Source organism: Panonychus citri, unplaced genomic scaffold (genome assembly GCF_014898815.1).
Source record: "Panonychus citri isolate SS breed McGregor unplaced genomic scaffold, ASM1489881v1 Contig00045, whole genome shotgun sequence".
NCBI classification, from domain to species: domain Eukaryota; kingdom Metazoa; phylum Arthropoda; class Arachnida; order Trombidiformes; family Tetranychidae; genus Panonychus; species Panonychus citri.
In genome coordinates this window covers 703,909-731,603 of record NW_026515450.1, presented here as the reverse complement: position 1 = coordinate 731,603, position 27,695 = coordinate 703,909, and the positions used below count along the sequence as shown (strand labels likewise).

General features: G+C 31.7%; 6 protein-coding genes and 1 long non-coding RNA gene across 8 annotated transcripts; 3 read left to right on the top strand and 4 right to left on the bottom strand.

Annotated features, from left to right (window-relative positions):
- Positions 1-1,613: 1,613 nt before the first annotated feature.
- LOC128398124 (60S ribosomal protein L13a-like) lies at positions 1,614-3,011 on the bottom strand. Its single transcript, XM_053358946.1, is given in 6 exon segments — positions 1,614-1,869; positions 2,061-2,216; positions 2,218-2,312; positions 2,420-2,485; positions 2,696-2,768; positions 2,854-3,011. Coding segments are annotated over 6 exon segments (621 nt in total). The 5' UTR covers positions 2,875-3,011; the 3' UTR covers positions 1,614-1,659.
- A 133-nt stretch (positions 3,012-3,144) lies between these two features.
- LOC128398123 (uncharacterized) lies at positions 3,145-8,228 on the top strand. 2 transcript variants are annotated; one of them, XM_053358945.1, is made up of 5 exons: positions 3,145-3,571; positions 4,280-4,464; positions 4,647-5,005; positions 5,121-6,512; positions 6,617-8,228. In XM_053358945.1, the coding sequence occupies exons 2-5, from the start codon at positions 4,341-4,343 to the stop codon at positions 7,658-7,660; spliced, it is 2,919 nt and encodes a 972-aa protein (XP_053214920.1). In that variant the 5' UTR covers positions 3,145-3,571; positions 4,280-4,340; the 3' UTR covers positions 7,661-8,228. The 2 variants fall into 2 exon arrangements, with proteins under 2 accessions (XP_053214920.1, XP_053214919.1); XM_053358944.1 differs by lacking the exon at positions 3,145-3,571 and adding an exon at positions 3,645-4,113.
- Positions 8,229-8,370: 142 nt separating this feature from the next.
- LOC128398126 (uncharacterized) lies at positions 8,371-9,018 on the bottom strand. Its single transcript, XR_008327059.1, has 2 exons — positions 8,747-9,018; positions 8,371-8,521 (listed from the first exon to the last, which is right to left on the bottom strand). It is a non-coding gene; the product is annotated as an uncharacterized LOC128398126 (long non-coding RNA).
- A 260-nt stretch (positions 9,019-9,278) lies between these two features.
- LOC128398121 (RRP12-like protein) lies at positions 9,279-13,953 on the top strand. Its single transcript, XM_053358942.1, has 2 exons — positions 9,279-9,764; positions 9,884-13,953. Exon 2 carries the CDS (start codon positions 9,901-9,903, stop codon positions 13,804-13,806), a length of 3,906 nt encoding a protein of 1,301 aa, XP_053214917.1. The 5' UTR covers positions 9,279-9,764; positions 9,884-9,900; the 3' UTR covers positions 13,807-13,953.
- LOC128398122 (uncharacterized) lies at positions 13,828-14,792 on the bottom strand. Its single transcript, XM_053358943.1, has 3 exons — positions 14,495-14,792; positions 14,177-14,433; positions 13,828-14,100 (listed from the first exon to the last, which is right to left on the bottom strand). Exons 1-3 carry the CDS (start codon positions 14,733-14,735, stop codon positions 13,927-13,929), a joined length of 672 nt encoding a protein of 223 aa, XP_053214918.1. The 5' UTR covers positions 14,736-14,792; the 3' UTR covers positions 13,828-13,926.
- Positions 14,793-15,266: 474 nt separating this feature from the next.
- On the top strand, positions 15,267-26,879 carry LOC128398096 (serine protease 40-like). Its single transcript, XM_053358913.1, has 7 exons — positions 15,267-15,386; positions 15,454-15,538; positions 20,567-20,994; positions 21,075-21,368; positions 25,329-25,413; positions 25,464-25,879; positions 25,976-26,879. Exons 1-7 carry the CDS (start codon positions 15,323-15,325, stop codon positions 26,287-26,289), a joined length of 1,686 nt encoding a protein of 561 aa, XP_053214888.1. The 5' UTR covers positions 15,267-15,322; the 3' UTR covers positions 26,290-26,879.
- Positions 16,536-17,387, bottom strand: LOC128398110 (uncharacterized). Its single transcript, XM_053358923.1, has 3 exons — positions 17,102-17,387; positions 16,778-17,034; positions 16,536-16,701 (listed from the first exon to the last, which is right to left on the bottom strand). Exons 1-3 carry the CDS (start codon positions 17,340-17,342, stop codon positions 16,672-16,674), a joined length of 528 nt encoding a protein of 175 aa, XP_053214898.1. The 5' UTR covers positions 17,343-17,387; the 3' UTR covers positions 16,536-16,671.
- Positions 26,880-27,695: the final 816 nt, after the last annotated feature.

Genomic DNA, 27,695 nt, shown 5'->3' with positions numbered 1-27,695 from the left:
AATGAATAGAATCGCAATCGTATTGTAAAAAGCTTGTTTCAAGGCCTTTTCGTTTCCTTCCGTGATCAAATTGAAAACATCGTTAAAAGGTGATATGAGTCGGGAAACACCAGGACCTCCAACAGTTCTGACCATTGTTTAAACGGTTCTAATAACCTAATTGAATAACTAATGTTAATTAACTATTGAGAAGACACTTAGTAAATCATGTTACCTGTTAGAAAAGAAAACACAATAAAACTAATCAGAAATGTTACTCTAAATCGAATAAGTTGAAAATAAATAATTACTCACCTTAGAAACAGTTTGAGGTTAATTGAGAATCAATTACAACATTAATTGTCAAAATTAACTAAAAATAGATTCATAGTGAGTTATTATTAACACAGATACAGATTGAGATGAGATTCCGTTGGCAATTAAACTGTTTCGTATTGATGATTTAGGATTTTTATTTATTGTAAACATTACATCAATTAACTGCAAACTTAATCTGGTGATACAATTAATCAAGTTCTAAATCTATCACCAGATATTATCTAATTTTATCTAATTAATAGAAATAGAAACAAGAAGCTTTTAATTTTCATGTTTTCTTTTCAAATCGAAATCACCTGAAGACAAAAAAGGAGAAAAAAAATTTTACCGCGAATTTTAATTGAAACGAGAAAAGAAAACTAATCAAACAATTTAAGTTAATTTCTCTAATTATCAAGTCAACAATTAAACTATTATTCTCTGATTTATGATACAGAACAAAAGTTGTAACTTTCAATTGAAAAAGTATCAATTTCTTTTAAAATATTCATAATGTTTACTTTTAATTAGAAACACTCGGTATCCTGATTGTTGGGATAATTCAAGTTTTCTCATTGATTAATTTGGTAATTTGTTAATTTACTGGCACACACAATGGTCAATATTTTACAAATTGTTCCAGTTAATTGTTTGTTGCCATGAATTTGAAACAATTGGCTAAAGTTTACCTGCAACAATTATCTTCAAATGAGAAAAGTGATCAAGTGGAAAATGATTCTGATCAAATGGAAGATAAATTTTCAATTCCTTCCGAGTTGATCAATTTAATTGCTGAAGATAGAAGTGATTTAGATCAACAGATGATTAGTGCCGATCAATCTTCCATTGGAAATGATAATCGTTTTATTAAGCAACTTTTTCTTTTTTGGTTACTCTCAACTACCATTTTGATCATCATTTGGTATGGAATCAATTTAATCAAAGATGAAAGTGAATATCGTAATCAATTACAATCAACTTCCAATGGATGGAGAGCAACTTTAACTCATGTGATTAGGAAAATAGTGAAAAAAGATGGAACCAAAAGAGGAGAAAATATTGGAATCATTGAGGATGATCAAAGTGATGTAGAAGAGGAGCTTTTGTTTGATAGAAGAAAATTGAAGAAACTGGTGAGTCAAAAAAAATGATTCTTTTTGACTAATTGTCATCATAATTGTATAAAAAAATGACGAAATAATCTCCAGGGTGAGAAAATATTTTCGTAATTCAAATTAAAACTTACACGTGGAAAAATATATAGATATATATTTGTATTTAAATTTGATGAACTTTTTATCATGATGATTAACTCATTTTCGTGTGAAAAAAAGTTTAATTTCCACAAATTTGACAAAATTCTTATACAGCATAACCATAAGAAGCTACAATATCGTTTAGAGGTTTCAACTTAGCGGCTAACATTTCTTTAGCCTGTGTACGTATTTTGGCTTCAGCCTTAACTTTCTTGTATCTGACTAAAGAACGTGCTTTTCGTCGGGCTTCAAGAGTCTCAACGAGTCCTTGATATTTCCATCCAACTTCATGTGATAATCTACCGAGGGCACAGAACTGTAGAGATAAGGAAAGAGAAGAAAAGAAAACGTGTCAGAAAGCAAACAAAAATATAGAAAATTTTGATGACAAAGAAATATGAAATCAGGTTTTAAATTTGATATCACTGTTCATCTAATGTAGATAAGGTTAATATTGAGTCATCATTTTAAAGAGAGAAAAATATTTCAACGATTATTTGAACTTACCTTTCGACCTGAAGCTAGCCTTAAAACTCTCAACGCTGATGGAACAACCATTTTTTTCTGTTTGTCAAAAGGTGGAGGGCAACCTTCATGTGCTTTAAGCTTTAATAAAGCATTATAACCTCGCTTAGTTTTATGAGGTAGCATACCTCGGACAGTTCGCCATCCAGAAGATTTTACTAGGGGCCCGGAAATGGAAAGGTCCACGTTTTGGGTTGACATTACACCTTTTACGGAGGAAAGATAAATATTTTACTAAAATAAAGAGAAGAGAAAAGAAAAGTTAGAAAAATATATACCATAAATAATCGGATCAAAGTTAGAAGCAAAAGAAAAATAGGATCGACAGCACAAATACTCACATTTATTTCGGTAAAATGAACCGGAAATGTTAATAGCTTCACATCTAACAACAGTGACTTTTTGACCTGCAAAGAAGGAAAAAAAAATAGAAGAGAAAATTCATTAGAAATCGAACAAAAAAATTCTTCTCCAAATGTTTAAGATACAGTTTCAGATGGTAGTGCATGGTTCTTGAACAGGTCTAATCAGGGTTGATCAGTGTTTTGGGAATTTCTCATCATAGTAATAATAATATTGAAACACTAAAAAACAATTAAAACAAATTAAAAACATACCTTGTAAAAGTGATTTAGCTACAACAGCGGCAAGTCTACCCAATAGGTGACCCTTACCATCAATAAGAAGAGGCTAAGGAAATCAAACACAGAAGAGAAAACCAAATCATATTAATTTAAAATCTCATCAAGACACACAATTAGTTGATCTAAATTACCTTTTCTTTGAATCCAGGCATTGTAATTACACACAATTAAATTAATCAAAATAAGAAAAAAACACCAACTAAAGAATGTGCCTGATCACAATTCCAAGTGAAAGAAGGAAACGGAAACATACAAATGAGAAAACCGAATTGAGGGAAAATCTTCTAAGTGCGAATTGTAAAAGAGAAAAGAAAAAAAATTTTCTTTTCCATTTTCTCATTAACTCGACTCTTTATTATTTTTATCTTCTCTTTATAAACTTTTTCCTTTTCTAATTAACAAACTAAACAATTAATTTATTCTTCTTTTTTATTTTCTAACAACTAATTAATTAGAATTTATCTGTAACCTGATCTTTAATTTATTCTCAACATAGTGACCATTAAGTTTCTATTTTTGTTTCTCTCTGTAAAAACTTAACCCTTGACAACAGAAAATATGATCTTCTGGGTTTGATGAACTTATTGTTTTCATCAAATGTTTATCATTAAAACAAATCAATTTTTAACAGTCGATTAATTACATTGAACTATTTGTTGACAAGTTTAAAGTGATCATAATTTTGACAGACAATTTGGTGACAGTTGATGGTCATTATTTGGTTTTTTTTCGTCTCCCATTTCCAAATTGTGATCTGGTTTCTATCACTTTCTTTGGCTCTCATCTTGGATATGGATTCAATAAGCTAATACATTTAAAGACAATCATGTGTTAAATTGATTACCCTATGTGAGTGATTTAATTAATTTCTCCAAGTTTAAAATTTCCATCTCAATGATATCTTAATTTGGATCATTGGCAAATTGATCGGCAATAATTTTTTCTCCATCCCAATGGTTACAGTGAATTTAATGCGTATCAATTTTCCAAGTGATTTAAACCCAGTTAATTGATCAAATTTTAACCATATTTGATTTGCTTCAATCTATTGTTTTAACAAGAAAAAGGCATTAATGGTGAGCGATTAAAAGCATTTCCAATCATGTTCATGTTGGCAAAAAGAAATCAGTTTTACCGCCAAACTCAATGATTCCTCTTTTCTTCCTGTTCAATCATATGTTTGAATCAGAAGAAAATATTTCTACAAGTCAAAATATTTACCTTCATTTTCCTGTTATTGATATACTTTAATGAATATTGATCTCTATTGGAATGTTTAATTTAATTAATCCCATTTTTTGAGTGTTCATTTTCTTGGTTATCATTTATCACCAATCAATTTAATCCATAAATCATGGTTTTCGCTTTTGGATTGTAAAAATTTGCCCTTTGTAAGCTTCTTAAATCTAATATTTCACTTGACTTGGTTTCTTTTCATGTCGTTGTCATTTCTTCCTTTTTTGTTTGTGTTGTTTTTTATCGCCAAATCAAAAGCGATCAATTGTTATCAACTGTGTTTGATTTTTAATTTTTTGCTTCTTTTTGCCCTCTTTCCAGTTATTCCATCATCACCATTTTCTCGCTTCTCTTTGCTTGTTGATTCCATTGAGACCAAGCTATGGATCAAATAAAGTCTTCTATTCAAAATGGTCCACCACCTCATGAGAATTTACCTCCACCTCTGCTATTAATTAATAATCAAAATTCTGTTGACGTTATTGAGACGAAAAAACAATCATCGGGTATGTTTTTTATTCATTTTAAGGCTTAATCAATTGATAATCTTTAAATCAGTTTATCTGGTTTGTCAAATTTACATACAAGCAAAGTGAAAATATTTTCCTATTTCTTTCCCTATTCTTTCCATTGTTTATTATTATTTTTAAACTAATTGAATTTTCTATCCTGCTCTCTTTCTCTTTAGATGAAATTCTAGAACCAGAAATTGACGATGTTGCTCCGTCTGAACCCCCTGCTCGTGGACTTGAATTAATGTACAAAGTAGCTGAAGAACTTGCCACTCGAATCGCTGACGAGAAAAGATATGAAGGAATAATCAAGCCATGTTCTGTTAGAATATTAAGAATCTCCGATGTATCTAAATATAGAGTGATTAGAGATCCAGAAATGATTAAGCAAGAAAAGATGACCGATGAAGAATCTAATAACCATCATGAAGATATGCAAATAGACTGTTATGACTCTTCAGATGATGAAGAGGAAATGATTGTACCACCGGCAGAAAAAGACTTGGAAAAAAGTAGTCAATTGAATGAAGAAACGGTAACCTTCTTCCTAAAAAATTCTTACACCTCAATTGTACCTTAAAATTTTCGTCTAATTAATTGAATCCTTTTGTCTTGGATTTTTTTTCCTTTTTCTTTCTAATTTCTATTAGATTTCATTCTTCTGTATATTCTGCCATGAGAAAAACATCCAAGGAAAATCGAGTGCATTTGATCATTACCAGTCTCACATGGATTATTATCCATTCAAATGTACTCAATGTTTGGAAGTGACAACTAATTTAAAAAATTTATTTATCCATTATCGAAAAGATCATAGTGAAGAAAAGACTGCTACGTTTAAGAAAAGATTAATGCCTTGGATTACCGAATGGATTGATGATTTTCTGAAATCTCAAGTATCCACAAGTCGTGGTAGATTTGCCCAACCTCGGCCCTATTGTCCAGTCTGCGAGTCAAGTGAAAAAAAGGAAGATATCATCTTGTTACCACCTAATTTAATTCAACCCCGGAAACATTTAATGCATGTATACAAACACCTTTGTTATGAACCCTACGTTTGCGGGATATGTCAGAAAGCAGGGAAAAAGTTTACCATCACTGATTTTGATGATCGAGCTTATGAACATATATTGAAAAATCATCCTGAAGCTGAAAATGAATTGCTGGCCAAAGTTTTCCTTAAATCAAGGTACATTAAACCTCTGGAAGGTTATATTATACATTATTTAACATCAGCTGGAGTTTCAACTAAACGTCGAGTACCTGAAAAGATTCCCAATTTTGCTAGAAATAAATTTAAAGCCAAACACGAGAGCAAAGAGAAACAAAATACAGATAAAGACAATAATCGATCTACTACATTGGGTGATCTTTTTAATCAATCATCATCCAGTTTAAATAATCAATCTGATACCAGTTTTCAGGTAATTGGTCAAAAATCTGATAACCTAACTAATCTAACTAATCAAACCAAAGCCAATCCAAATGTTACTGCAACACCTCATCAAATGAGTAAAACACCTCCAATTATTCACAAACCTGCCACAATGTTGACCACATCTAATAGTTTGTTACTCTCACCTTCAAAAGGACCTTTTCCACAATTTACAACTCTTGGAATTAATAATTTACCTATTTCAAACTGTTATACAGTTTCCAAAATCAGCATTTTACCCAAAAATGGAGTCAATTCAACGCAACCCATTTACCTTCCTAGTTATCAACAACCAAATGTTATTCAACTACCTTGTGGTCAATTAATGGTCCGAAATAATAATAATCCACCATCTACTCCCGTTCTCGTTCCTACTTGTACATCGACTACTACTGCTACTACTTCGACTATTATTCCAACTCAGAACAAACTTTTTCATCAATCAAACGGGATTGTTTCTTTACTTGCAAGTCCTCCGTCGATTCTGAGACGACCATCAATATCTCCACCAAAACAAGATTCTCTTAATCAAAATGGACCATTTCAGATTCAAGTTTCTCCTGATATTGGAAGCTTTATTGGAAATGATATTCAAAATAAACTTAAGGTATTCATATCGTTTTCTTTGTTCGATTTAAATTCTTACTTCAATTGCTCTATTCTCTGTTTTAATGATACATTTCTTCTCTATTTTTGCCTTTAATCTCATAGAAAAATGACGAATTTGAAAAAAGAAGATATTTCTGTATGTTCTGTAAAGAAATGATCCAATTCGATTCATTCAATGATGGTCTAATTCATTTGTGTAAACATCTCGATTACAAGCCTGTTAATTGTTTACTCTGTGGTGATAAATTTGAAGACTTGGACACAATCATGGAACATTTTCTCAAATGTCATTCTCATGATAAAGTTTGTCAAGATAGTAATGAATGTGAACCTTTGCTCTACTTTATCAATCGAGATGGACAAACAGAAAAATGGGTTGAACAATTTTTCCAATTCCAAGTTTCTGGTGAATTTGATAGAATAGTGAATGTTGATTGTGCAGCATATTGTTGCATCTGTAAAGAAATGCAAAGAATTCTATATAAACGTATTCCAAGTCGACTAACGCGAAATTATCAAACAACATTATCACCTCCAGTTGAAGTAGTTCGTCAACATCTTAATCTTCACATCAACTATCGTCCATATGAATGTTATTTATGTTGCAAAGCTGGTAACCAGGTTAGATTTGCTTCTGTTGGAGATACTGCTCTTAAACACTTGAAAACCCATGGATTTTCACCAATCGATTCTGCTTTTCTCAAAGAATTTTTCCACCACAAACCAATACTAGAATTGGAAAATTTTGTCAAAAATTATCTAATTACAGAATTTTATCCCTACTCAAATACCATTGGATATGGAAATAGGACTCAAACCAGTAAACAACCAACATCTTTCACATTAAATGGTTTTCAAAATCAAAAAAATTATTCAAGATCACCGGATGACATTGTATCTAAGGGTCTCTTCAACAACAATACTAATGGATCAATTTCACCTCTTTTACCACCACAACCACAACCACAACCACAACCATCACCTCAACTTTATGATCTTAAAAGATTTGCTGGAGCATCTTATGCCTGTTATCATTGTAAACTAACCATTATCGGAATTCAGGAACTTGTCACACATTGTAAAACAATTCATCCCAATCTTTCAATTTCATCTTATTGTTTAAACAATTTAAATGGTTCAGAATAATTGGTTTACTCATGTTTCCATAATCTAAACAGTGAAATCAACTTTATCATCTTATATTAATGAACACACGAGTATTATTAGTTTAGGTTATGAAAGTAAAACAAACTTTTCATTTAAGATTTTTAAGATATGATCAAACATCTAATGAGAATCTAAATCATACAAAGTGCCTCAAAAACATCACACAAACTCACCTACTAATCTGTTAACAGTTTAATTTTCTCATCTATTTAAATTCACCTCAATTCATTTCTTATCTGTTTGGAGCCTGATAATAAGATGGAAGCTTAATCATCAACAAATCCACTAAAAGGAAATCGATTGTTTCTTTCCAGATAATTGAAAGAAAACAAATGAATGATAAAAAACTAATCAACATTTTCTAAGCAAAAAACTTCAATTCCCTTCACCATTCATTTTAATTTCTGACATTCGGACTCCTGCAACATGACTACAGATTATCATTGCTACTTAAAGACAAACTAATTCCTCACTTCTATTAATATTTATAATTCTTGTAAATGATGTACATTTATACTTGTATTAACAAAGTTGTTTTCCTAATTGATTACAGTCATACCTCTCTTAATTTTATTGTTTTAAGCCATTACAGCAAGCCTCCGAAGGCTTTACTATCTGAAAAGATAGTATCAAGAGTGAGTACAACTCTTTGAGGGAAGTGGGGATGAGGAGATTTAAATTCAAAGGAATATAATAACAATAGATTATTAATATTTATAATAAAGTAACAAAATTATTTGTTTAGTATGTCAATTAAAATTTAACATATTCCTCGGAGGCTTGCTGAAAACGGTCCGTAACAAATGAGTATTAATCAGTAAGTCTTGAATCCAAGTGTTCCTCATCGGCCAGTTCAAAATACAGTATAAGAGAAAAAGAGAAGATTATTATTATTATTAATTTGTGTTAAGCATTAAGACAGCACGAAAGGGTGATCACAGAGATTGTGTAAATGAGAAATGTAATAAACCGGAAGTGTATGTCAGTATAGTGTATGGCTTACGCCCCGAAAAATAATAATAAAGAAAGCTGAAAGAGTTCAGTTTTTTTTTTTTTTTTACCTACGATTTTGGTATCAACTTGGTCCGTATGATAAGATGAACAATAATAACACAAAATTTAATTTTAAATTCACAGGTAAAGTTAATTAAATTAAAGTTTATCAGGAGCCAAAATCTTAAGTTATAACTCTCTTAAGTTACAAAACAGAGCCATCTCTTGTCGAAAGAGGAGCAACTCGTAGCATAAATAGAATTAAAATTTTTAATTTAATTCTAAATTCGACTGCTGCCACCTAGCGAATTTGTGACTCGTCCTTATAACTTAAGAGAGGTAAGACTGTATCTTAATTACGAGGAAACATAACAATTGACTATATAACATTATCGCTTAGAAATATCAATATTTTTATTGATAATGATTATAAGAAAAAAAATGTTTGAAAGGTTAAGAACCAAATCAAATAATCTCGTCAACAATCAAAGGACAAAAATGAAAATCTAATTTTGGATTATTTTAATTTCTAAAATTTAAATTTCTCTCAATTCGAAATAACCGCTTCTCGGTTACCATAGAAACATTTAGATCTCAAGGAACAGCCTATTCGACCAGAAATCTCTGGTCATATAGTCCCCGAGCCTAAATAACCAGAGAGAAAAGTATAATCCGTTTTCAACTCTAATTAGTGAATTCTTATTTAATTAATGAAAAGTGATCAATTAAATAGTAAAAAAAGAAATACTAGTGAAAAAATTAACAATTGTTTCAGAGAATTCAGTTTTCTTTTTCATGTGAAAATATCTCATGTGGTATCAGTTCTTCTGGATTTTGATCTCAAAATTTGCCTTTAACTGAATTAACATTGGATTCAATTCATTAAGACTTGATCCCATTTCTGGCTATTTAGGCTTAACCAGATCTCAACACGTGAAAATATTAACAACCGATTCTCATGTTTGGTTAATTCATTTAAGAATAATTTTAATTTTTAGTTCGATCAATTTACTTATGTGATTAGTTAATTATTCCAACTGTTTGCTTATCTTATCTAGAATTTGATTGTTTATTCAAGTTTATTGGATTGGTAAGAATTAATTTCTTTCTGAATCTCTTTTTACCTTGTTGACCAAAAATCACTTTTACATGTTAATCTTTTTATTTAATTTATTTTATTTTCTTTGATTCTTTTTTTTTATTTTGAAGGTTATTTATTTTTAATTATGAAAAATAAGGTTCGAGTTGCTGCTAAGGCAACTAAAGGCAGAGGTAATCGATGGAGAAAAGGTGAAAGTAGTAATTGTAATGCTGCCACTAAAAAGTTCCGTCAAAGAGTAAATTTGATGGGCCCTATTTCAAAGAGTTCATCTAATCTTGATGATTTTGAAAATCTGCGACTTAGTTCAATCAATTTAAGTGCCCATTCTTTAGGTGGAGGTGATGAAACTGCTCGTGAAATAAAATCTGTATCAATGGACGTTGACCAGGAATCAATGGGCAGTTGTAATACATTTGCATCCATTTATACCAATTGTACTAATGTCAGTTTCTCTAAACTTTTGGAGAAATGGAATCCATCATCAGTGTTACACAAAGAAATGATTGCTATTCTAGCAACCATAACAGAAACAATCAAGGAAAAGGGTGGAACAGAAAGTGAAACTGAATATTTTGCCATTTTAATCACTTTACTTGAAACCACCGATAAAGATGAAACTTTAGCAGCAATCGCCTATTTATTGGGCATGGTGGTTAGACGACTTCCTGATTCAGTAAAGAAGCTTAAATTCAGTGAGATGAGTCAAATTTTCGCTGCGAAAATAGTTGCCAATCGTGAGAAAACCAATGGCTACCTAATGATAAATCTAATTCGTTGTCTAAGTGAATTCATCAAAAGCCAAGAAGTGGTTGTATTGAAATCTCCTGCAACATTTGCTGTCTACAAAGTGCTTCTTGATTTAACCCTTGACCCAAAGCCAAAGATTCGTAAATCAGCTCATCGATCCATCGTTAATATACTGAAAACAAGTAAACTTGTCTACGAAAATGCTGAACATCATGCATTAGCTGAACAAACGGCCAAATTTTGTGTCGACAAATTTTTATCCACAAGCGTGAATAACATTAATGACGCTTTACATATGCTTAATTTGATGAGAGATATAATCACCATCATCCCATCAAAAGCACTCAAGGTTTGTTGCGAAGCCGTGACAAGAGTAACAACAATTTCCCATGCTAATCCTTTACTGGTAAATGGTGGACTTTCAGTTTTCCTTCAACTATTTAATTCATCATCACCACTTCGTGGATTAACATCACAATTTAACTATATTCTTCTAAATCGTCTCAAAGATAATCGTCCAAGTTATACTGATTCTCAATTACTACCACTTTGGGTTGCCGTTATGAAGGAAGGTTACATTAGCCTCTATTCACTTGATAAATCAAAATGTCTCATTGAAATTTCATCACTATTAAGTTCACTTTTACCCTGTTTTGAAAGTGAATCAAAAATTGTTCACATTACTGTTACAACCTCGATTCAACAAGTTATCCAAACAATTATTGCCCCTTCTCTAAGTGAATTGAATTACACCGTTCGAGCAACAATGGCCGATATTTTCGAGGACAGTTTACAATTTAAGTATCAAAATGCTTGGGGATTCATTTGTAGTATTATTGGAACTCTAATTGAACATGTTGGCTCTCAAGCTCCTGATTTGGTTTCTCGTTTTATCAAGAAACTAATTGACCTTCGTGAAGGATATAATACCAAATTTTTACCCCAAATTGACATAGCAATTAGTAAAGCGATTAAAAATCTTGGGCCCAAAATTATACTTGACATTGTTCCCCTTGAGATGGATCTTAGTGATACTAATCAATTTACTCACAGTTGGTTAATACCCTTGTTCCGAGATAACATTGAGAAAACCGAGTTACGAACATTTAAAACTTTCTTCCTTCCATTGGCCAAAAGAATCGAGATTAAAATATCAACATTGGATAAAGTAAAACAATCAATTTACATAAAACTTTATTCAACTTTACACAATCAGATTTGGTCTTTGTTACCATCTTTCTGTCGACATGCGACCGATATTAAGACGGCATTTACTAAAGATTTTGCTTCTTTATTGAGAAATGTTATCAGAGAGAATACAGTTCTAAGAGGTTACTGTTTGGCTGGTCTTCGTAACCTCATCAAAACTGTATCATCGGAAGAAGATAAAACAATTTTAAAATACTTTGCTAAAGGTTATCTTCAAGATTTCATCACGATTTACATTAATCCCGAAACCAGTGGATCTGGAAAGAAGGACGTTCTCCCAACGTATGAGACTCTACGAGTTTATCTAACGATTGCTGATGATGAAGTTCGTGAGAAAAGTTTGGAAACTGTTATGAAAAACTTGCGAAACTTTGACGGAGATGTTGCACTTCGTAATTACCTGTTGGATATTCTATTATTATATATTCCATTTTTTACAACAAAGCAAATTAAGCTTATCTATGGAGAAATAATTCTTCCCGTTATTCAAAAATCGGATGAAAATTCTCATCTGAAAAAGATTTACAAGATAATCCAAGAGATTTGCTGTAATCCCAATTGCAAGGAGTTTATTTTATCCCTTAAAGTTAATATTATTGATCTTTTCGTTGGACTATTTAACTCAAGCCCTGATCAAGTTAAATATTTACCTGTTAATTCACTAGACATTTTGTGTCAAAAGGAGATAATTCAATTGGAAAAGAAACATATCCCCATCATGTTGAGATTAATTATCGACTCAGTTGAAACTGGAAGAGAAAAGTGTAAAAAGACAGCCTTTGTTTTCCTTACTAATCTTCCAAAATACCTGAACAATAATACTACTTTTATCCAGCAAACTCTAATCAATCAGGTGACACTTCATAGTCCAGAATTAAGATCAGCAGAGATCCTGGTTCTTGGACATGGTATTTTCGACCTCGAGCAAGAACAATTAACCAATGAAGTTCGTGGTAAATTATTCCAATTGCTTGATCTTTTAAAATCTGAAGATCGGTCTATCGTTCGAGCTGTTTTCCAAACAATCAATTTATGGATTAAAAAGACTGACAAAGAGGAGCTTGGTCATGTTGCTTATAACATCGTCATGGCGCTGAATAATGTGAGTGTGGATCAACGAAAATCTTTCAGACACGAAGTGAAAGTTTTGCTCACCAAACTGATTCGTAAATTTGGCTACGAAATGTTGTCTAAATTAATTCCACCATTTTGCGAAAAAGTTTTGCGAAACATACGAAAATCAGAAGCTCGAAAGGCCCTTTCGAAAAATGAAACCTCTGGTGATATTTTCGATGATCTAGCAAGTGGAACCATTGCAACTTCTACTACTCATCGATCAACCAAATCGATGACTGATATTTTGAATGAAGATTCTGATTCAGATGATAGTTTACTTGACGAAGATGATGAGGATGACAAGAAAAGTCGAGCATCAACTAGAAAATCACGAAAAGCTCGATCCGAGACATTTATCGAAGAAAGAGGGGACGAAGAAGAAATTGTCGATCTATTGGCTCCAAATATCAACAGTCGAATCCATTCATCGAATCCACTAAAATCAGTTGCCCCGAAACCCAAAAAGAAGGACGAATATCATATGACAGCTGATGGTAAGATTTCGTTCAATTTCAAAGAGATGGAAAGAGGAACCAAAAGGAAACGAGGAGATGAAGAAAATAACAGGAGCGACGAAGATGATGAAGACGATGACGACATGGATGAAAGAGCTACAAAAACCAACGTTTCTCGAACCTCAAAAACTTCAAGAACTTCGAAAATATCTAAAGTATCAGCGACAACCTCACATGGTACAAAAGCGAGCTACAAACCTGGAGGTCAAGGTATTCATAGACCTGTTAAGAAACGAAAAACAGGAATCAAAGGAGCCAAAACAGGAGAAGAGTTTTCATCGCGAAAAGCGGGAGGTGATGTTAAAAAGAAGGGTTCAGTTGACCCATTCGCTTATGTACCATTGAATGGTGCTCTTCTTAATCGTCGAAAGAAAAACAAGTTCAAAGGTTACTTCAATAAATTAATAACAACCAAAAGTAAACCAGGTAAACGACAAAAATAAATCCTTCACAAAGTTTAAATATTCTGGAAAAATAAAAACAAGTCAACTAATTGTTAACACAATTTAATAAATTGTATTTCTGTGCAAAAATGAATTTATTGCTTTAATTATGCATCAATATCAATACACTAAATATGTTTTCTCATTGATTGCTGATTTGTTGCCATCTAAATCAATATACCAAATTTTAACCTTGTAACGTTCACCAACGATCAAGTGTAAAGGTAAAGTGTTACCAATTTCAGGATAAACTGTCGCATGAATAACGGGATGTAGATCGTTGATACTTGTGACCTAAAGACAACGAAGATGAAAAAGAAGTTAATTGACAATCAATTAATGAAATTTTCTACATTAGAATGATTTTTACCCTATCAACTTGTACGAAATAATTTGCCACTTTGTTTCCTTCTAGTCTAATAATTAGCTCTCTGGTTACAAAGTTTTTAGGTGCCAATGGATGTAAGGTCACTTCGATATCCTTTTCGAATGCGGCTAAAAAGTATTCCGATGTACCATTCCTATTACCATAAATCGCGATAATGTTGAATATATATTGTCCATTTGGCTCGAGATCTTTGATCTCAACGTCATAACGATAACCAGTACTCGAAGGACGATAAGACTCTGTTCAGATGCAATCGACAATTAGAACTAAATTTCTTAGCAAATTGATCTAATTTCTTACCTGTTTTCGGTTGAGCCTGACCATCAACACCGACCAGTTGATAAGTTATATCGAACCTTTGAATATAATCATCGAGAACTGCAAGAGGAGCATAAATGGTGAAAATTACATTAGTATCACCAGCGGAAATCTCAGAGATTGAAATTGATTCATTAAATTGTTTCAACTCATCACAGGAAATCAAACTTGTGATTGTTAATAGAGTTATTAACGAAATTGACCAAATACAATTAAGAACCATGTTAACTTACTGAAAGAATTGACTGATTTGATTGACTTTTAAATGTCATTACAAGAACAATTTATTACACGTATCTAGTTGATTGAATATCTCTATTAATGGTTATCTAATCTAATAACAAACAATAGCTGATTAATTGTGAGATTAAAACATAAAATCAACTACTTTACATATGCAATGTAAAAATGATCGAGTCTAACATGTTATGAAAAGGATTTTCAACCTGATTATCAATAGTTGATTCGGTAATCAGTTGCGTGGAGACAATTGCTTCCATAATTAAGAATTCAAATTGATCAGATCTTTGGATAAGAAATAGTTTATCTCATAATTAAAATAAAAATGACAAATAAATTCACATAAATGCATCAAAATCAAATCAAAGGTAATTGGAAACATTTTAATATTAATTTTTTATTACAATCAAATCTCAAGGATATGAATCCATGTGTTATCAAAACTTAAAATATTGAGTTAACTTATTAACCATTTCATCAGGAATAATATTAACAAACTAAATCAAGTTAAACGTGGATATTAATTAATGTACAGAAACGGAAATTGTGAAAATTTATCCTTTTGAAAGAATGAGTCTTAATCTTTTCAATTGTGTTTTAATTATATCAACAATTAACTTCTCATCTGGTTGCGGTAAGACATTTGTTTCTATTATTTAGAACTAAACAATTTTCAATTAATACGAACTTTTACCTTTCAGAGTGTGGCCTTGAAGGTTCAATCAGCCGAATCTACAGAGGTCAAAAGACTCGACCCCATAAATATCCTTGGTTAGCACAAATTCAGTAAGATGGAATAAGGAATCTATTTTTTTTTTAATCACTGTCATTATTATAATGAATACTAAAAATTCATTTGCTTCTCAGTTCATATGAAAATCGTGATGATGATGAATTTCATTTTTGCGGTGGCTCATTGATTGATGACCAACACGTTATTACTGCAGCTCATTGTTTGAGCAAAACAACATATGGGAAGAAAATTCTGATCCTGTTTGACCCTAAAAACATCCATGTTTATCTTGGTTTATATGCATTCAACACAACAAACACTAGACCAGAATCAGTTTCTAGGATTTGGGTTCACCCAAAATTCAAAGATTTTACTAATTCACACGATATCGCCATCTTAACTCTCTCAAGACCAGTTAAATTTACTGAGAAAATTTTCCCTATATGTTTACCAAACGACGAGCTAGATTTGGATAATCTTGTTATTACAGGGTGGGGATTAACATCGCCAAATGGTAATGTAAGTGAATTTCCACAGGAAGTCGATGTTTCATATTTGACCAGTAAGTTCCATAAGATCCTCTAAATACCATTTATTAATAATTTCTCTGTCTCTTTCTTTCTTTCTCTGTAATCTGATCAGCCAAAGAGTGCCTGAGACAACAGAGTATATTCTTTATGAATGAATTTAATTTGGACCCGATAGTAAGAGAGATAATAAACTTTTCCGCTACTGGAGAAACTCATATTTGTGCCGTAAATCTGAAAACCCAAGGAAGTGTTTGTAAAGGTGATTCTGGAGGTCCTTTGATGCATAAAGACAAAGGAATATACTATCTTGTTGGTATAGCCTGTGCAGTGTGGGAACCATGTGGTCCAAGTATATCATCCACTGGTGTTTACACTCGAACTGATATTTATCGAGATTTTATCAAGAGTATTGCTATAAATTCATGTTGGAAAGATTAAAATATCATTAAATCTTTCCTGGTTGTCGAAAAGATAGATCATGAAATTTTCATTGTTTGTAATTATTTGGATTAAAAGATAAAATCGAAAAGTTTAATTCTAACCAGAACTAATTGTAAATCTGTTACTGAAAATGTATTATTTGCTTCTTATTAATAATATAATAGTTCATATATTAATAGAAATCGTAGTGACGATTACTTTATCTTTGCGGTGGCTCATTGATGTAGATCGTTGATACTTGTGACCTAAAGACAACGAAGATGAAAAAGAAGTTAATTGACAGTCAATTAATGAAATTTTCTACATTAGAATGATTTTTACCCTATCAACTTGTACGAAATAATTTGCCACTTTGTTTCCTTCTAGTCTAATAATTAGCTCTCTGGTTACAAAGTTTTTAGGTGCCAATGGATGTAAGGTCAATTCGATATCCTTTTCGAATGCGGCTAAAAAGTATTCCGATGTACCATTCCTATTACCATAAATCGCGATAATGTTGAATATATATTGTCCATTTGGCTCGAGATCTTTGATCTCAACGTCATAACGATAACCAGTACTCGAAGGGCGATAAGACTCTGTTCAGATGAAATCGACAATTAGAACTAAATTTAATTTGCAAATTAAAGTGATTTAATTTCTTACCTGTTTTCGGTTGAGACTGACCATCAACACCGATCAGTTGATAAGTTATATCGAACCTTTGAATATAATCATCGAGAACTGCAAGAGGAGCATAAATGGTGAAAATTACATTAGTATCACCAGCGGAAATCTCAGAGATTGAAATTGATTCATTAAATTGTTTCAACTCATCACAGGAAATACCACTTGTAATTGTTAATAGAGTGATTAAAGAAATTGACCAAATACAATTAAGAACCATGTTAACTTACTGAAAGAATTGACTGATTTGATTGACTTTTAAATGTCATTACAAGAACAATTTATTATACGTGTCTATTTGATTAATTGTTATCTAATCGAATAACAAACCATAGTTGATTTGTTATGAGATCAACTGATTAAAACAATAAAAGTAAACTTCTTTACATATGCAATGTAATAGTTAAAGTGAAAATGGCAAATACAGAATTAAATGTAGAATTAAATAACTGCATCAAAATCAAATCAAAGGTAATTATTAGAAACATTACAATATTGTAGTATACATGATATTCAATCTGTTCAGTGAAAATTTTCTATTATGATTACAATCGAATCTCAAGGTTAGAAATTTACAAATCCATATGTTATCGAAACTAAAGAAATCGAGTTATTTATTCATTATTTTACCAGGAAAATATTAACAAACTAGATCAATATCAACTTGGTTGTTAACTAATGTGAAGGAACCGAACTTTTGAAAGTTTTTCCTCTTCAAATAATGAGTCTTAATCTTTTCTATTGTGTTTTGATTATATCAACAATTAACTTCTCAATTGGTTGCGGTAAGATACAGGTATATATTTCCATTATTTAGAATTAAATAAATAATCAATCTTTTGTCTTTAAGAGTGTGGTATCGAAGGTTCAATCAGCCGAATCTATAGAGGTCAAAAGACTCGACCCCATAAATATCCTTGGTTAGCACAAATTCTGTAAGATGAAATAAAAAAAATTTTCTTCGTTCTTCATAGCCAATATTTTCCATAACAATTTATTTGTTTTTCAGTTTATACTCAGATCTTATTAATCACTACTATGCTTATTGTGGGGGCTCTTTGATTGATGATCAGCACGTCATCACTGCAGCTCATTGTGTAACCATCTACCAAAAGGAAACGCTCAATAATCCTAATAATATCCATGTTTACCTTGGTTTATATGCATTCAACACAACAAACACTAGACCAGAATCAGTTTCTAGGATTTGGGTTCACCCAAAATTCAAAGATTTTACTAATTCACACGATATCGCCATCTTAACCCTCTCAAAACCCGTAAAATTTACTCAAAAAATTTTACCGATTTGTTTACCGAATACTGAGATAGATTTGGATCATCTTGTTACTGCAGGATGGGGGAGGACATTGCCAAATGGTACAGCAAGTGAATTTCCACAGGAAGTTGATGTTTCATATTTGACCAGTAAGTTCCAATAAGCACATCTAAATACCATTTAATTTCTCTGTCTCTTTCTTTCTTTTTCGGTCTGATCAGCCAAAGAGTGTCAGAGACGACAGAGTATATTCTTCATGAATGAATTTAATTTGGACCCGATAGTAAGAGAGATAATAAACCTTTCCGCTACTGGAGAAACTCATATTTGTGCCGTAAATCTGAAAACCCAAGGAAGTGTTTGTCAAGGTGATTCTGGAGGTCCTTTGATGCATAAAGACAAAGGAATATACTATCTTGTTGGTATAGCCTGTGCAGTGTGGGAACCATGTGGTCCAAGTATATCATCCACTGGTGTTTACACTCGAACTGATATTTATCGAGATTTTATCAAGAGTATTGCTACAAATTCATGTTGGAAAGATTAAAATATCATTAAATCTTAGTTGATTGTTAACCAAAGATCAAATGATTTGAATGATGTTCTAATGTAGTGTTTGTCGTCTTATCGAAAAGAAAATGCGAGAGACTTTGTTTAGCTAACCTTCTGTCTCATTTGTTAGTCGATAAACGAGAATTAGAATAGTATACAGCCATTGACTTTGAGTTTGCAACCACTTTTAATTTACTCGCGACTATAATGATAATCAATGAGAGATTAAGTTAACCCAAAGATAATAATCAATGTCCTCTCATTTAATTGGTGTTATCTTTTCAAATGGTCATCCGATTAGATTTATCTTTCACTAACTATCAGAAACTGCGCGAGTGAATTAAAAGTGGTTGCAAACTAAAAGTCGATGGCTGTATGTAGTATAGTTTGCCACTTTGTTTCCTTCTGGTCTAATAATTAGCTCTCTGGTTACAAAGTTTTTAGGTGCCAATGGATGTAAGGTCAATTCGATATCCTTTTCGAATGCGGCTAAAAAGTATTCCGATGTACCATTCCTACTACCATAAACCTCGATAATGTTGAATATATATTGTCTATTTGGATCAAGATCTTTGATCTCAACGTCATAACGATAACCAGTACTCGAAGGGCGATAAGACTCTGTTCAGATGAAATCGACAATTAGAACTAAATTTAATTTGCAAATTAAAGTGATTTAATTTCTTACCTGTTTTCGGTTGAGACTGACCATCAACACCGATCAGTTGATAAGTTATATCGAACCTTTGAATATAATCATCGAGAACTGCAAGAGTAGCCTAAATGGTGAAAATTACATTAGTATCACCAGCGGAATCTCAGAGATTGAAATTGATTCATTAAATTGTTTCAACTAATCACAGGAAATCAAACTTGTGATTGTTAATAGAGTTATTAACGAAATTGACCAAATACAATTAAGAACCATGTTAACTTACTGAAAGAATTGACTGATTTGATTGACTTTTAAATGTCATTACAAGAACAATTTATTACACGTATCTAGTTGATTGAATATCTCTATTAATGGTTATCTAATCTAATAACAAACAATATTTGATTCGGTAATCAGTTGCGCGGAGACAATTGCGTCCATAATTAAGAATTAAAATTGATCAGATCTTTGGATAAGAAATAGTTTATTTCATAATTAAAATGAAAATGACAAATAAATTCACATAAATGCATCGAAATCAAATCAAAGGTAATTGGAAACATTTTAATAATAATTTTTTATTTCAATCAAATCTCAAGGTTAGAAATTAACAAATCCATATGTTATCGAAACTTTAAAATATTGAGTTAACTTATTAACCATTTCACCAGGAATAATATTAACAAAACTAAATCAAGTTGAACGTGGATTTTAATTGATGTGAAGAAACGGAAATTGTGAAAATTTATCGATTTAAAATGATGAGATTTAATCTTTTCAATTGTGTTTTAATTATATCAACAATTAACTTCTCATCTGGTTGCGGTAAGAAATTTGTTATCATTACTAAAGGGTGTTCAAAATTTTAAATTATCTCTGTATAGATAATGAAAAAATCAAGACTAAATGAAAAATAATCACTAAATTATCGAGCTAGCCAAAGATCATCTCAGATTCTCAGTTCATATGCAAATCGTGGTGATAAAAAATTTTATTTTTGCGGTGGCTCATTGATTGATGACCAACACATTATTACTGCAGCTCAATGTTTGAGCAAAACAACCGACGGGAAGAAAACTTTGACCCTGTTTGATCCTAAAAACATTCATGTTTATCTTGGTTTATATGCATTCAACACGACAAACACTAGACCAGAATCAGTTTCTAGTATTTGGGTTCACCCAAAATTCAACGGGTTTCATCTTTCAAACGATATCGCCATCTTAACTCTCTCAAGACCAGTTAAATTTACTCAGGAAATTTTCCCTATATGTTTACCAAACGATGAAATAGATTTGGATAATCTTGTTATTACAGGGTGGGGAGACACTTCGCCAAAGGGTAATGTAAGTGAATTTCCACAGGAAGTTGATGTTTCATGTTTGACCAGTAAGTTCAATAAGCTCATCGAAATATCATTTATTAATAATTTCTCTGTCTCTTTCTTTCTTTTTCTGTAATCTGGTCAGCCAAAGATTGCCTGAGACAACAAAGTATATTCTTTATGAGTAAATTAAATTTGGACCCGATAATAAGAGAGATAATAGACTATTCCATAATTAGAGAAACTCATATTTGTGCCATCAATATGAGAACCCAGGGAGGTGCTTGTTCAGGTGATTCTGGTGGTCCTTTGATGCATAAGGCCAAAGGCTTATACTATCTTGTTGGTCTTTTCTCTAGCTCATGGGAACCATGTGGTCCAAGTGTAACATCCGCTGGTCTTTACACGCGAATTGATCTCTATCGAGAAATCATCAAGAGTATCGCTCAAAATTCATGTTGGAAAGATTAAAATCTCATTAAATGTTTCCTGATTGTCGAAAAGATAGATCATGAGATTTTCATTGTTTGTATTAATAATTATTTGGATTAAAAGATAAAATCAAAAAGTTTAAAATTCTAACCAGACCTAATTGTAAATCTGTTACTGAAAATGTATTATTTGCTTCTTATTAAAATAATAATTCATAAATTAATAGAAATCGTAGTGACGATTACTTTATCTTTGCGGTGGCTCATTGATGTAGATCGTTGATACTTGTGACCTAAAGACAACGCAGATGAAAAGTTAATTGACAGATCAATTAATGAAATTTTCTACATTAGAATGATTTTACCCTATCAACTTGTACGAAATAATTTGCCTTTGTTTCCTTCTAGTCTAATAATTAGCTCTCTGGTTACAAAGTTTTTAGGTGCCAATGGATGTAAGGTCACTTCGATATCCTTTTCAAATGCGGCTAAAAAGTATTCCGATGTACCATTCCTATTACCATAAATCGCGATAATGTTGAATATATATATTGTCCATTTGGCTCGAGATCTTTGATCTCAACGTCATAACGATAACCACTACCCGAAGGACGATCGACAATTAGAAGTTCTAATTTAGAACTAAACTTCTTAGCACATTGATTTAATTTCTTACCTGTTTTCGGTTGAGACTGGACATCGACATTGAGGACTCCATTATCACACATCATTGGTTGATGATCCAAGAATAGTGAATGGTGATTGCGCAGCATATTGTTGCATCTGTAAAGAAATGCAAAATTCTATATAAACGTATTCCAAGTCGACTAACGCGAAATTATCAAACAACATTATCACCTCAGTTGAAGTAGTTCGTCAACATCTTAATCTTCACATCAACTATCGTCCATATGATGTTATTTATGTTGCAATGGTAACCAGGTTAGATTTGCTTCTGTTGGAGATACTGCTCTTAAACACTTGAAAACATGGATTTTCACCAATCGATTCTGCTTTTCTCAAAATTTTTCCACCACAAACCAATACTAGAATTGGAAAATTTTGTCAAAAATTATCTGATTACAGAATTTTATCCCTACTCAAATACCATTGGATATGGAAATAGGACTCAAACCAGTAAACAACCAACATCTTTCACATTAAATGGTTTTCAAAATCAAAAAAATTATTCAAGATGTGTTCACTAGAATTTGACAAAAAGTTTGCGTTATTTTTGTCGTGCTTTCTGATTGTTTATAATTAATTAAATTATAACAAATGATAGTTTAGCTTTTCATCTAAATACATGAAAAATTTCAAAAAAATTTGATGAAAGGTTTTCGAACAATTAAATTATTTTTAAAAAATTTGATGAAAGGTTTTCGAACAATTAAATTATTTTTAAAATTTGATGAAAGTATTTTGAACAATTAAATTATTTTTAAAAAATTTTTTGTGTGTTCTCTATGTAAATCTCTATGAGAAATTAACATGGTGAGTAAGAAGTGGGAGCCGGCAATTGATCAACAATTAAGTGCAAATTGAATCAAATGATTTGTCTAATTGGAATGATTATCAGCCGGCAATTGATCAACAATTAGGTAGAAATTGATTGAAATGATTTGTCTAATTGGAATGATTATCAGCCGGCAATTGATCAACAATTAGGTAGAAATTGATTGAAATGATTTGTATAATTGGACTGATTATCAGCCGGCAATTGATCAACAATTAGGTAGAAATTGATTGAAATGATTTGTACAATCGGACTGATCCAGTGTACAGCTACTCAACTTAAGTAGTTATAATATTTTAAATTCAATGGATATTTTAACTGTTACTCAAAAAGTGCAGCAATTGGATTCTCATCTCCAGGAAAAGATTATTATGGGATATTTGTATTACTTTAAATTTGACAATTTAACATTAATTAGGATAAGAATAACTAATTGTTATGTTCATCCATATATGATCCGATGGATATAAAAACCCAAGAAAAGGAAAAAAGAGGAATTAATGAGAAAGTTGTTTAACTTTGAATCACAACAATTATTCAATAAAATTGAGTAGCCATTGATTTTACTGAGTGTACCTTGAATTAAGGGTAAAGTGACTGTGTGAATTGTTAATAAATAAATTTAAAATGGGTAATTCTAAATTGTACAAAAAAAATATCTTCACTATTGTTCCAGTGATTCTTAAAAACTTTGTTTTAGTTTGTGATTTAAATTTTAAATGTTCAATATTAAGAAAATCAAGTTTGAACATCAAAAGGTTTTATGCCCTTGGAGAGCCCATCGTTATTGACCAGGATCTTCTTATTTTTTTAACTACTGGTAAGTAATATCTTTAATTTCGCTCGTTACTCTGAAATTTAATAAAGTATTCTTTTTCTTTAGTCAATAGAAAGCAGGATATTATATATTATGCGGAAACTTCAGATCTACCTGAAAAAACAAAAAATTTCTTTCGTTACCGAATGAACTATTTTCAAGAATCGCCGTCTCACCAACCGATAGAACCTTATCCATTGGAACCAGAATCAGAATCTGAACCTGAAACTGAACCTGAGCCGGCGTTATTGCAGATACGAATGGAACTCGAATCAGAACACAATCTAATATACAAAGGCACGCAATATTCAATCGTAGAAATCTCAACCTCAAAGATTGTGAGCGACTCATATTCGAAAAATTTCCTGGAAAAGTTCTATAGCCGGCAACCAGGAGAAAATAGCTACAAATGTTTGTTTCACCAAAATTGTCCTCATGCCTTGAAGAAAAAGTGTCATGTGGAAGATCATCTTTTTTCTAACTTTTTCATTTGGAATGTGCTTGTGGGGATATAATAAATAGTCATCGAAATATTCGACGACACATAAATAGAAAAAAACACTTTTAATTCATTAAAGTTTTGTATCAATTTCTGACTAATTGTTGATCAATTACTGGCTGATAATTTGAGCAATTGTACAAATCATTTGATTCAGTTTCTTTTGAATTCTTGATCAATTTCCGGCTGATAATTTGAGCAATTGTACAAATCATTTGATTCAGTTTCTTTTGAACTCTTGATCAATTGCCGGCTGATAATTTGAGCAATTGTAAAAATCATTTGATTCAGTTTCTTTTGAATTCTTAAACAATTGTTGGCTGATAATTTGAGCAATTGTACAAATCATTTGAATCAATTTCTACTTAAATGTTGATCAATTGCCGGCTGATAATCTTATGTTGCAAAGCTGGTAACCAGGTTAGATTTGCTTCTGTTGGAGATACTGCTCTTAAACACTTGAAAACCCATGGATTTTCACCAATCGATTCTGCTTTTCTCAAAGAATTTTTCACCATAAACCAATACGCGATACTACTCATTAGGTTTAACATTTTAAAGATATGATCAAACATCTAATGAGAATCTAAATCATACAAAGTGCCTGAAAAACATCACACATACTCACCTACTAATCTGTTAACAGTTTAACTTTCTCATCTATTTAAATTCACCTCAATTCATTTCTTATCTGTTTGGAGCCTGATAATAAGATGGAAGCTTAATCATCAACAAATCCACTAAGTTGATGAAGTTTTAGTAAAAACAATTGACTTATTAAAATCACAATTAATCAGAACGTTTCAATCTGTTCAATAAGAAAGTTTAAATTGCCATTGCAATCAAACCTCAAGGATGAAAATTATTGTATCCATATGTTATCGAAACTATTAAAAAACTTGGGTTAACTTAATTTCACTAAGAATAATATTAACAAACTAAATCATTATGAGCTTGATTATTGATTAATGTAAAGAAACGAAAATTTTGAAAGTTTATCGAATTGAAATGAGATATAATCTTTTTTATTGTGTTTTATTAATAATTATGTCACCAATTAACTTGTCATCTGGTTGCGGTAAGATATTCATTAAGAAGTAAACAATTTTTTATTAATGTAAATTTTCATCCTCAAGAATGTGGCCTCGAAGGTTCAATCAGCCGAATCTACAGAGGTCAAAAGACTCGACCCCATAAATATCCTTGGTTAACCAAAATTCAGTAAGATGAAATAAAGAATTTGTTTTTTTCGTAGCTAATTTGTTGCTCAGTTTATATTCAGATATTAGTAGTGATTACAATGGTTTTTGTGGTGGTTCTTTGATTGATGATCAGCACGTCATCACTGCAGCTCATTGTGTAACCATCTACCAAAAGGAAACGCTCAATAATCCTAATAACATCTATGTTTACCTTGGTTTATCTAAAACTGACACTTTTAACTCGATACCAAAATTAGTTTCAAAAATTTGGGTTCATCCTAAATATAAACAGTCAAGTCTTTTGAACGATATCGCCATCTTAACCCTCTCAAGACCAGTTAAATTTACTCAGCAAATTTTCCCGATATGTTTACCGAACTGTAAAATAGATTTGGACCATCTCGTTACTTCAGGGTGGGGATTAACTTCGCCAAATGGTACACGAAGTGAATTTCTACAGGAAGTTGATGTTTCATATTTGAACAGTAAGTTCCAAATAGCTCATCTTAAGGCCATTTCATTCAATTCTCTCTCTCTCTCTCTCTCTCTCTCTCTCTATTTTCATTTTTTAATCGGTTCAGTCGAAGAGTGTCAAAGACGACAGGGTGAATTCTTTCCGAATGATTCGGTAATAAGAGAGACAACAGACTATTACGAAATTTGGGAAACTCATATTTGTGCCATCAATCTGAGAACCCAGGGAGGTGCTTGTTCAGGTGATTCTGGTGGTCCTTTGATGCATAAGGCCAAAGGCTTATACTATCTTGTTGGGCTTGTTTCTGGTTCATGGGAACCATGTGGTCCAAGTGTAACTTCCGCTGGTCTTTACACGCGAATTGATCTCTATCGAGATATCATCAAGAGTATCGCTCAAAATTCATGTTGGAAAGATTAAATAGATAGATATCATTAAATCTTAGTTGATTGTTAACCAAACATCAAATGATCAAAATCTGATGCTCTATTATTTGTCGTCTCATTGGAAAGGAAAAGTGAGAGACTTGTCAATCTGTTTAACTAACAAACTATTTCATTTGTTGCCAGATAAACGAGAATTCAAATAGCCTAAATAATAAATTGTACCATCGTCACGATTAGTTGGTTGATGAAGTTTTCGGCTTTTGGTATTTGATTGGATTCGATTTGATCTTTTTATTTGTTTGACTGGACTCAGCAAGTTAGAAACTTTACCTAGATGACCAAATATTGAGAATCCAAACCATAAGCCAAGAATACTTCCCACAAATATAATATATTCACTCACTGAAAGTGCGGCAAATGAACGTAAATATGTAACTGGCTCTGTGGGAACTTCGAGGAAAATTGTTCCCCAAGAACCGTATACATTTCCAGGATAAGATTTGGTGCTAATAGAGTAGGTCACTCGCTTACACTGAGCAGTAACAAGTTTAGAGGCACATTGAAATGCTGCAAATTGAAGTAACTTGTTAGAATCATCCGATCCAGTGAAATTAAAACTCATTGGAAATTCATTCCATTCAATCAGTGAATCTTTCGATATGAAAGGATCAGCATCTTTGCTTGTATAATCATTGATACATTGAGATAAGTTTCTTTCAACATCATGATTAGTACATGAGCCATAAGGATGACCAAGTAAATTTACAATCGTCTTGGAGTATGTTAATATTTGAATATTTGTATTAGTGATTATCGTATATCTATTGAATCGTACCTCAGGCAGTCTATCTGGATCACTGAAACGAATTCCAAAAGCAAAGCTAAAGGTGTGTAAGATTTCAAGTAAATTGTCTGTTATGATCAAAGAATCTGATTGAACTTTGAACAGTTCATCATGATTTCGACATGAGAGACGAACATAGATAGCGTAACAACTAAAATAACGGGATAAAGTACAATTTCCATTGTCCAGAATATCGATGTTCTTGTAAAATACTGCGATAATTTCATCTCTTGGATCAACAGTTAACTCTTGAATATCGGCTATTTTAATGAAGCCACATAGCCAAGTTGATGAAGAAAATGATGATTCGAATAGTTGGAAACAGTTTTCACTAATATTCGTTATTACTAATTTATCAGAACAGAAAATTTCAAACCTATCTGCTATTGTTTCCCCATAACGATAGTAAAGTTCAGTAAAATTTATAACTGATATCATGGGAATCGCGAAATCAATATCGGGAATCTCAACAGAATTTGGAAATTCAAAAGTCACATCGTTTCGAACTTTAAATCTTAATAGCTCGTCCGTTATTTCGTACAACTGAGTAACACAACCAATTATACAAATTAAATGGAAAATTAATTTCAACAAAT

What these genes read in the sequence shown, in the direction of transcription:
- LOC128398121 (XM_053358942.1), top strand. Translation starts at nt 9,901, where the DNA reads ATGAAAAATAAGGTTCGAGTTGCTGCTAAGGCAACTAAAGGCAGAGGT.
- LOC128398122 (XM_053358943.1), bottom strand. Translation starts at nt 14,735, where the DNA reads ATGGTTCTTAATTGTATTTGGTCAATTTCGTTAATAACTCTATTAACA. An exon ending in TCAGGCTCAACCGAAAACAG is followed by an intron (nt 14,434 to 14,494) that starts GTAAGAAATTAG and finishes GCATCTGAACAG; the next exon opens with AGTCTTATCGTCCTTCGAGT. An exon ending in ATTTCGTACAAGTTGATAGG is followed by an intron (nt 14,101 to 14,176) that starts GTAAAAATCATT and finishes CGTTGTCTTTAG; the next exon opens with GTCACAAGTATCAACGATCT.
- LOC128398123 (XM_053358945.1), top strand. Translation starts at nt 4,341, where the DNA reads ATGGATCAAATAAAGTCTTCTATTCAAAATGGTCCACCACCTCATGAG. An exon ending in GACGAAAAAACAATCATCGG is followed by an intron (nt 4,465 to 4,646) that starts GTATGTTTTTTA and finishes CTTTCTCTTTAG; the next exon opens with ATGAAATTCTAGAACCAGAA. An exon ending in GTCAATTGAATGAAGAAACG is followed by an intron (nt 5,006 to 5,120) that starts GTAACCTTCTTC and finishes AATTTCTATTAG; the next exon opens with ATTTCATTCTTCTGTATATT.
- LOC128398110 (XM_053358923.1), bottom strand. Translation starts at nt 17,342, where the DNA reads ATGGTTCTTAATTGTATTTGGTCAATTTCTTTAATCACTCTATTAACA. An exon ending in TCAGTCTCAACCGAAAACAG is followed by an intron (nt 17,035 to 17,101) that starts GTAAGAAATTAA and finishes TCATCTGAACAG; the next exon opens with AGTCTTATCGCCCTTCGAGT. An exon ending in ATTTCGTACAAGTTGATAGG is followed by an intron (nt 16,702 to 16,777) that starts GTAAAAATCATT and finishes CGTTGTCTTTAG; the next exon opens with GTCACAAGTATCAACGATCT.
- LOC128398096 (XM_053358913.1), top strand. Translation starts at nt 15,323, where the DNA reads ATGAGTCTTAATCTTTTCAATTGTGTTTTAATTATATCAACAATTAAC. An exon ending in CCTTGGTTAGCACAAATTCA is followed by an intron (nt 15,539 to 20,566) that starts GTAAGATGGAAT and finishes TCAGATTCTCAG; the next exon opens with TTCATATGCAAATCGTGGTG. An exon ending in CCTTGGTTAACCAAAATTCA is followed by an intron (nt 25,414 to 25,463) that starts GTAAGATGAAAT and finishes TTTGTTGCTCAG; the next exon opens with TTTATATTCAGATATTAGTA.